General features: G+C 30.4%; 1 protein-coding gene across 1 annotated transcript; it reads right to left on the reverse strand.

Moving 5' to 3' along the window:
• Nucleotides 1–3,397: 3,397 nt before the first annotated feature.
• Nucleotides 3,398–4,849, reverse strand: LOC114386506 (zinc-finger homeodomain protein 11-like). Its single transcript, XM_028346521.1, has one exon. It carries the CDS (start codon nucleotides 4,607–4,609, stop codon nucleotides 3,740–3,742), a length of 870 nt encoding a protein of 289 aa, XP_028202322.1. The 5' UTR covers nucleotides 4,610–4,849; the 3' UTR covers nucleotides 3,398–3,739.
• Nucleotides 4,850–10,083: the final 5,234 nt, after the last annotated feature.

Here is a 10,083-nt window from a genome sequence, read left to right on the forward strand (position 1 = left end):
AATAATAAATTATTAATATTATTATTACCTTTAATATTAGCATCAATTCATGCACAGATATTATAAAACAACACTTTTAATAGTTTTAACTAAAAATAAATTTTATCAACATTTCTATTGAATAATATGATATTATGGTAATAAACATATATATAAAATAATCATTTAGATATTTAAAAATATGAAACTTAATAGAAATGATATAATATATCATCAATTATTTTTTAGTTATATGACATTGAAGCTTGAAAATGAGTTGGATCCGTTGAGTCGATCCCTTGGTTAGACTAGACCCAAAAAACAGGTGGCCTAAAAGTTATTGACCTGGATCAATGGACCCAACGAGCTAAGTCAATCTCAAGAGTAATAAGTACAGATTTAGTTGAATCTATTCTGATCCAATATTTTTTTCAAATTTATATAAATTTAGACAAAAATAAAATAAAATGATCCACTTTGGTTGTCGTGATGAGTTACTGGGTCAGATCAAGCCACAAACAATATAGTCCATAAAGAATTTAGGCTCAGTCACTTTTTCTCGCTTGGTCCAATCAGCTTAATCATGTCAGGTAGCTTGCTATTGATGATTTATAAGAAAATGTGATATATTTAAAGTTATAATGACTTCAAATTTAATAGTTGAATTAATATTTTTTGGAAAGGATTGAATTAAATCTATGTAACTCCTACCAATTATTACATTATGAGTAACTTTGTAAAAGATATGAATTCTATCAACATCACTGTTGAATTATAATTTTATATTAACTTAATTATTTGTGTCAATTTTAATCAAAATTAATCATTTGAGTTTTAAGTTGACTAAATTGTCTAACCAATGAACAAAAGATATTGTTATTGGCATCCCTTGTATCTCTCAGTTTACAATCCTACTTGAAAAAAAAAACATAAATTATGAATACTAGGTACTCCTTTGATCTTAAACATAAGAAGAAAAGAAACATTTTTCTTGGTCTCAAACATAAGAAAATTTCAACTAACTATACCTCATTTAATGCTACTATTTCTAATATATCCTTCATTTAATTAAAATTTTAGTTCAATGATTCTTTTTTATTTTTAACACCAAAATTTAATGAAGGGTAAGTTAAAAAAAATAGTTTTAAATTAAGATTGGTGAAATTAAATGTGATTAAACTAACTTTCTTAATTAGCATGAATCAATTTTTTTTAGAAAAATGCTAACCTATATCCTTGAGACATTGGTTAAGAAACAAAAAAAAAAAAAATCATACGATAGCCTACAAAAATTATGAACAACACAATTTTGTGTGTCCTAGATTTTTTTTTTCTTCTTTTAGTTTCTCAACTAATGCCCTAAAAAAAACCCTTTTTCTTATATTTGAGAGTAGAGGGCATATCATAACCCCTCCCCTCGCATCATCCCCTTACTATTTTTAAAAAAAATAAAACCCCCACCCATAAGATGCACCTATTTCAAAAAAAAAAAAAAACCTCTCATTTCATATATACTTAACTAATACTTATCTTTCTTTTATCTTTTTCTTCCTATCAAATTTATAACCTATAAAACCTATATTTCTTATTATTTTATTATCTCTGTTATTAGGTGCCTAATAACATATTGATTGTCTAAGTAGTAATTAATTTTCCAATGAAAAAGGCCAAGCGCGGCAACATAAAGAGACACAACATGTTACACATTTTATAATCGGATCAAACTCAGCTTAATTCACCAATTATTAGTTAATGACAACCTTTAAATGGCTTCACTGGAGTATAGTAGTTATCACTAGCCGTATATATATATATATATATAATAAAACAAAAGTTGCCGTTCCATTGAACCAAGGCCCAATATTGATAGGCTAGGTGACACCGCCACTAAGCACAGACACACCAAATTAAAGATTACCATTTTATGACAATTACTCACCGAACCATGCTGCTTGCCTTCTAAGCACAGACTCCCGACATAGTTATATGGCAATTAAATAATCTTAAAGCATCACTGATAAACACCAGAATAGATAACTGTCATTTTCAATGCGAGTTATAGTTCCAAAATAGATCTTCCTTGTTCCTTTGTGTACCTAAAATTGCAAATAATATATTCGAGAAACAAAAGAAAAGGCAACTACAAAGGTAATTTGGAAAAATTAAACAGCAAAGCTAAAGTTAACTGACTCCATTGCAAGTTAAACAGAAAAGATTATTTATCATCTTTTTTATCTGTCTTTTAACATTTTTTTTATAAGATAGTATGGAGTTTCTTATGTTATCTTTTTCATTTCTGCTTCAAAATAACTTCATATGCATAAATTAATTAAAAATTAGGTGAAAAATAAGAATGTAATTGACAAAAAAATAATTAATGTTATCTTAAATTTAAAAAACATATAAACAACAATATTATTTTTCAAAATCTGAAAATAAAAAAAATAACCAAGGGTTGATCTAAAAAAAAGGAGTAAAAGAAATTGACAATTAATGAAAATCACGTGTTATCGAAAATGTAGAGTATTCATACCACACGAATTATACTACTCATTTCAAATCAAAATTATTGGTGTTTAAGATTAATGCGCAATTGCCTAAAAAAAATAATGCGCAAAGTTTACGAAGTTCTCATAATTTAGCCTAAATTATCGTCATTTAATGTCTATGATGAAATAATTATGAAGTATATCATAATTATCTAAATCATGTTAAATAGGGATATACGTAGAAAAAATAATTAAAGCTTAAAATCTGTGACACATCAATAGTTTTTAAAAAAAAACTAAAACATCAATAATTTTGATGCAAAGGAAGTAATGAGCAATTTTCAAAATTAAATTAATGATCCCTAATTAATCCCAATGCCCTTGCAATTAATGGATTTTCTCCTCCCCTGAAAGAAAACACTAGCTTAGGACCACATTCGTTTGGATGAATCCTGGGTATCCTCACCTGAGAGCTGAATTAATTATACGAAATACTAAAATCTATATAAAGGATTTCCTTTCATTCTACATATAATAAATTTAAGAATCAAATTCTTTAAGCAGAAATAATGTTATATTTATCAATTATCACACCATATTGGTACCTAACATCACTTATCCCTATTAGAAATCCAACCAAGTATGGACAAGTCACAAGAAAAATTGATAAGAACGTAAAGATGAAATTTTAGAGTTTAGCATCATGCATTGCTATGCACAAAACCCATGAAATGCATTATCTCCAACCGGATAATTCCGTGATAGCCCATAGATTGCATTCCAAGATTGACGAAACTAGTGTTTCGGACAAACAAAGTATGGGCATTTTTACTACCAAAAGTAAATGAATATCTTAAATACACAAAACTACTTAAATTGCACCTGTCCTTATCAAGAGATAAACGTGACAGCAATAAGAGCCATCATCAGAAGAGGGTGAAACATTTATGAAATGACATTAATTAATTTCAGAGGTTATCAACAAAAACAAACTGTCATAGCATATGGAATTAACAGTAACAACTAAAAAAAAAAACAACAAAAGATTCCTCTTCAGCCTAAGCTGAAATATTAACCCCAAAAAAAAAAAATTATCGAAATATTAATAAACAAAAACTATCACAAACTAGTATCCAATTTTTGAATTTTCTACTTGCTCCATTCCCAATTCTAAGTTTCTCAACGGATCAAGATTAGGACAATTAACGATGATCCATAATCAGAAACATGAAAATAGACAAAAAAAAAAAAAAAAACTACCTTAATTAACTTCAGTGAGTGTCATCGTTGGTGCTGTTTGTGTTGTAAGGATGATTATTATTATTATTACTATGAGTACCAGTGCCATTGATTTTTTCACCTGGTTCCAACGATTTGTTCCTGGCAGAAGTGTTCTTGTTGTTGTGCATCCACACCTTGAAGACCCCTCTTGAAACGCCAATCTCGTTGCAGAAATCTTGCACCAATCCTTCTTCTGCTTTCTGCATTCTCCAACCCAATTTCTCGGCGAAATTGTACATTTTTTGTTTCTGTTCATGGCTGAACTTGGTCCTATGCCTCTTCTTTCCACTCGTGTTTCCTTGGGTGGAGTGGGAAGAAGAGTTAAAATTAAAACTCATGTGATGATGGTGATTTTCATTTCCAAGGCCCAAAAGCCCGTGGGCCGGTATTGGACCTTGGAAATGGTGGGAGGAAGGTGGGAAATGATGCGAGATTGGCGGGGGGCTTGGGCTCGACATCGGGCTTGGAGTTGGGCTCAGGCCCGGCCCGTGACGAGACAGCGGCGGAGAGTGGTAGAAGCTTATGAAATTGGGCCTGGAGTTGGAGCGGTGATGATTTTCCTGTGTGTCGCGGCGGCGGTGGAAGTTACGGTGGCATCCGCACGCGGCGCACGTTAGCGAGCGCGGTTCATTGGGGTTGGATGAAGAAGAGGGCATGAATTCACCGCACCCATCAAGCGCGTGACCACCTATGCTGGCTGCATGGTTTTTGAGGCACTCTTTGTAGAAAACCGTCGTGGAGGGTGGCTGTTGCGGCGGTGACACGGTGGTTGGGTGGTGGTGGTGGTGCTTGAGGGAACCGTTTGTGGTGGTGTTGGGTTGTGGAGGGGTTTGAGAATTTGTGTCCTTGGTTAGGTCCATGTATGTGAGTTTGTGTAAAGAAGTGATTGATATAACAGGGAAAAAAATAAAGAGAAAAGGGGTTATAGTTTTGACATGTTTTTTAAAGTGTTCTTTAAGGGTTGAATTGTGTTATGAGAATAAAAAAAAAACGAATCTAAAGTTGAAGACTTTGAAAGGGGTGGCGATGATGGAGGTGGAACATTATGGTGGTGATGATGATGGTTTTGTAATGTGAAGTCATGACAAAATCTGAGGTTTAAATGGGGTTGTGGGGAAATTCAAAAAGGTCCAAAAATCTTTAATAATAATGAATTGAGATGAGAACGCAAACACGAAGTCAAGTTAAGGCATCATGGAAAAATCTACTTAATTTGTTTTCTGAAATTATGGTAGTAGTAATTAAAATTGAAACTTCATGTTTAGTTTCCATTATTTATTTATTTTTTAAAAAAGCATCACATGAACTAGTAGTTGGGGGCAATAAATTTGTTTGATCCGTGTTGAAGGGACAGAGTTTGGTCTGAGTCTTGGAAGGGTACGTGGCAGTTTATAGGAAATGTGTTTACTTATTGCATCAAACCAAACCAAATAACATTTGAGTCCCTGCACTGCAAAATACTACCAAACACCATTGCTTTCTTTTCTTTCCCCATCCTTCCACCACAAATGTTTCATTTCATTCTTCGTGTCACCCAAAAATCCTTTTCTTCAATTGCTTCAAGGGGTTCAAATGGTAGAATATCTTCTTCTTTTTTTATAGTAGAGTATTTATCTTTTGAATTTTGTTAGGGATATGGATAAAGCGGTCAATGTGAGTTACTCCTACTTTGTCAACCAGTTTGTCTCGTGGGAGGATTAGATAGTTAAAATGTTGACCAGATTTGTGTAATTTTTAAATCCATAAAAATCAAAGACTCACGCACTCGTTTTAATCAACATGAATTTATGTAATATTTAGTGGGATTAACATTTTTTTACTTAACAAAATCATAAAAATACTCTCGTCTTGGCATCTTATCCACGACTAAAAAGTAGCACGATTGAAAAGTAAACAAACAATTTGAGACAAAAAATGCCATTCTATCGTACATGCCGTACTCCCTCGTCGTCTCCAATTACAAATCGTTGGGTCGGTTGGGGGCAGGGTTAATAATTTATCAACTTAAATTTTACTCCATTTGATTGCAAGACTTTTAGAAAAATACTTTTCACATCATCATTTTTTTTTTGTAAGAAAAAAATTATATTATATTAATAAGGTGAAACAAAAAACCACAAGGAGTGACCTTCCTTTCACAAGATTAATTACAACAAAATCCATACAAACCAAATATAAACAAATATTACCTCTAGCAACGGCTCAATACAATAAAGAGTGAATACTCTCTAACAAGATCATGGTGACTTAAAAAAATGATATAAATAATATTTTTTACTTCAATTGTACTAGAAAGTATTTTTAATATTAGTTCCTTAGTAATCGATTTAGAATGTAGATATATTTCCAAATTTATTAAATTTCATCCCATACTTTCAAATTGTTTTAACTTAAAAGTAATTTTTAATTTACATTAATTTTTACTACAATCTATCTAGAATGTTCAATCTAGAATGTTGACATAATTTTAAATTTTTTAGATTCTAAATCTGGCTTTCTACATTGATTATATGATGAACCAACCTGAAAAGTGACTTTTTATTTTGATTTGTTATACAATAGATGTAGAAAGTACTATTATATCGCAATCTTGTTCATGCCAAAGCCTTTCACTCTAAATAGTACATCGTTTCTAACTCAGGTCTCAAATAGTAGAAAGCCTTCCCACACACTCCATTCTTGTCATTTCAACCCTTTAATCACTGTTATAGTCTGATTTTTGTTGTCGTTTCATTCTTGTTCTCGTGGCCACTATCCAATAGGTGTGTTCTTGTTCTTTGTTACATGATTTCTCTTTCTCTGTTTGTTTTTCGTGTTATATTATTTAGTGTTTCCTACTATTGTGTTTTGTCTCTGTTAGTGTGTGTATCTTTTGTTATGTTGTCGTTCTATGTTAATGCATGTGGGTTAGTATGTTTGTCATTGTTAGTGCATGTTTAGGACCTAAAAAATATTATAAAATTGGTACATATTAGTGCATGTGTGTTAGTGAGTATGCTAGCCAATTGCCATTGTTGGTTTTTGTTCCCCCTGTATTTTCTTTATTTTTATTAATGTATTAGGTTAGGACATTTTACTTAGTATAATAGAGACTCCTGACCTCATCCTACAAATTCTGAGTCAGGTAGCCAATCTACAACCTCAACAATGGTAGATGTGGTACACAGTTGAAGGGAATGGTTCTAGCCTCAACCATGATAATGGTGAGGAAACATAGCCAAAATGATTTTGATTAATCTAGAAACATGTTGGGGCCAAAAAGTAATATGCATGTTTAAGTGTTATTCTATAACCCTTTCGGGATGAAGGCAAGCATACTAAAAAAATCAGTGAGATGACATAGAGGAGCGTGTGAAATAGGAGAATTGGCAGAGTACAACAATGCTGTGTAACTTCATTTGTAACTATTTTGTAATTAATTTTAATATTTATTACAGTAGTGCATTTGAATTATCATAATAAAAATATTTATTTTTATAAATTTAATTTTACGAAAATAAACATTTATCTTATGTATTGAAAATGCTAAAATATTCGTTTAACAAATCAACATAATAATTTAAAAAAATGATTTTTTTTTCAACTTGTTATGGAGCACATCCTAGATTAAGTTATATTAAGAATATTTTGGTTTCTTTAATGATAGTAACGCGACCTGAAAGCTTTCTATGGCTAACCCATATTTACTGAGAAAAATCAAAAGTCAAGTCTTCTTTTCTTTAATGCGGTTCTGTATTTGTGGTGATTATCAAGAGTGGAAGTTCAAATCCAACAGTTCGTGTTTCCTTTACGTGACGGGGATTAGTGATCGAATAACAACGTTTATCAATTCAAATCAAACTTTGACTAAAGAAATGTGTAATTAGCTTAGCTAGCAAGGCGTCGATAATTTGTGAAGCCATATTCAAGTCATTAATTTATCTTATCCTTGGAATTCACATAATTAATAATATTTTTATGACTTTGATTTATATTGGATCCAATAGCACGATTTGATTATTCATAGTCATATGCTAATTAATCTTCACATACACACTCACACTCAGCCTAGCTACACACTACTCTATCAAATCAAGCACAATGTGTGATCATAGTCATATATGCTAAATGCTACTAATTATAATCTTCTCTCTCCCCTCATGGAACTAATCCTGAATCAAATCATGCATGCTAGACTAGAATCCAAGGAACAAAACGTGTGTTCAAATGGGTTAGCGATTCTTTCTCAGTATTGACAAGACATGTTATAAGATTAAAGCGTGCCTAATTTGCTGGGACTATATAGAAGAAAATTGTACATAGCTAAATGACACAAACTTTTAAATCACCAATCAAATGAGTAGTGATTTTATATTGCTGTGAAGAAATAGAGAGCACTCCAAGCCACGAATTTTGGCTTTTTGTAACTTGGGTTGGGTGGAAGAGTCAAAACCACCCTCAATTGAATGAAGCAGTTCTCTGACATCTATGTCATCATCAAACATAGCATGCGCGTAGTAGTGAGTGACACAAAGTAGCATAGGCAAGGATAATTTGACCTAATGAATTAATTTCCTGAAAGCACAGCTTTAATATGGTACAAGTAATATTGTAGACTTGTAGTAATTGTTTCTCTATAAACCCTAAAAATGGGAAAATTTAAAGCTGAAACCTGGGCATGAGGAACATTCATGTTTCTCCTTCTGAATCTTTGTCCCCAAGAAATAACCTATAATTGTCCGGCTATTATTGCATTTTTGTTTTGAAGGCAAATGGTAAAGGAGAGCCCACATACGTGGCTTTTTTGCTATTGAATTTGCGGTAAGTGAAGCATGTTACTAGTATGATGTTAATGTTATTATTACCATCCAGTCAACTTTTCACATTAATTCAAGGGTGTCAACAGGACAAGTTGTTTTTTGCAACTTGCATTGGAGGATAAATAGACCATATGATCAGATTTCTTGATTTTAGTTTAGGAAGTATTCCCACTAATTTTAAACATAAACATAAGAAGAAAAATATGATATTGTTATTTAAATGAGTTATTTATCTTAAATATATTTATGAGTCTTACAATATCACATAAATTTAAAAGTTTTATACAAAAAATTAATTTAATATTAAAGTTATTAAAATGAGTGTTTAACTTGAATCACATTAAATTTTATAATTAAAAATAATTTTATAATTAATAAGAATGAATTAAATAATGATTATTTATATAAATAACTCACAGTCAAATCATTTGCTCCGATAATAAAGATAAAAACTTGTTAAGCAACTTATGAAATACCTTAGAAATGTTCTAACTAATAAAGTTAGTTAAGGATATTTAATTGCATAATATTGTATCAATTTTAATTAATTTATTTTTCAATTTATTTTCATTGGAACTTGATATCAATAATAAAAAAAAGTCATTAAAATTAATATCTCAATTAAATGAAGAATATTATAAAGACAATAATATTAAATAAAATAAAATTAATTGAAAATTTTTCATATTTGAAAAAAAAAGATATTTTTTTCTATTTATATTTGACATCAGAACTAATAATAGAATAAAGTTCTAAATTTGTTCCTAGAAAAATATACATTAATTTCTTAAAATAATTGTTATGGATGGGATCGTTGAAAATCTAATCATAAGACGTGTTTATCCTTCTATCATCTTGAATCTCTAACCGGTACACACATTTCACATGCACGGGTGTACACGCTTAACACGTTATAAATTGTGTACTTTGGAAATGAATCTTTCACTCTAGATATTTGTCGGAAAAAACTCTGAAATTTAATGTCTTAATGCTTACTCCATTTTATGTTGATTTCCCCCTAATTAATTTTATTTGTTTTAGAATTTGAGAGGTTAAAAAACTAACTAACGTAAAGACTAAAGAGTCGTGCAAAAGAGAAGAATTGGTTTTAAATTTTAAGAAACTATGTACATTGAGATGAATTAAGGTTTAACATATAGTAGTAATAATCTCTTGGTTAAAAAAAACTATTTAAAAAAAAAGAAAAAAAAAACATTGCAAGTATATGTATAAGGACAGAAAAGTGACTTTTCACCCTCATTTAAAACAATTTTTAAAAAAAAAACATAATATTTTTTCTCACTTAAGTATTATATAAGTTCCTTCTTCCTTCTACCAACTATTTTAATTTATTCTAAATCTTTTCAAAACTCATCAGAACATCATTAACAATTATTTTTTTTAGTAAAATCTTACTTTTGATATAATTTTAACAAATTTCATTACTATTTTTCAGTGTTAGCAATTGGAATTAATGAATTTTAAGAGTTTTGATAAAGCTTGGGGATAAAACTGAGGGATAAAAAATATTTTTA

The sequence above is a fragment of the Glycine soja genome, chromosome 2 (assembly GCF_004193775.1).
Source record: "Glycine soja cultivar W05 chromosome 2, ASM419377v2, whole genome shotgun sequence".
Classification (NCBI taxonomy): domain Eukaryota; kingdom Viridiplantae; phylum Streptophyta; class Magnoliopsida; order Fabales; family Fabaceae; genus Glycine; species Glycine soja.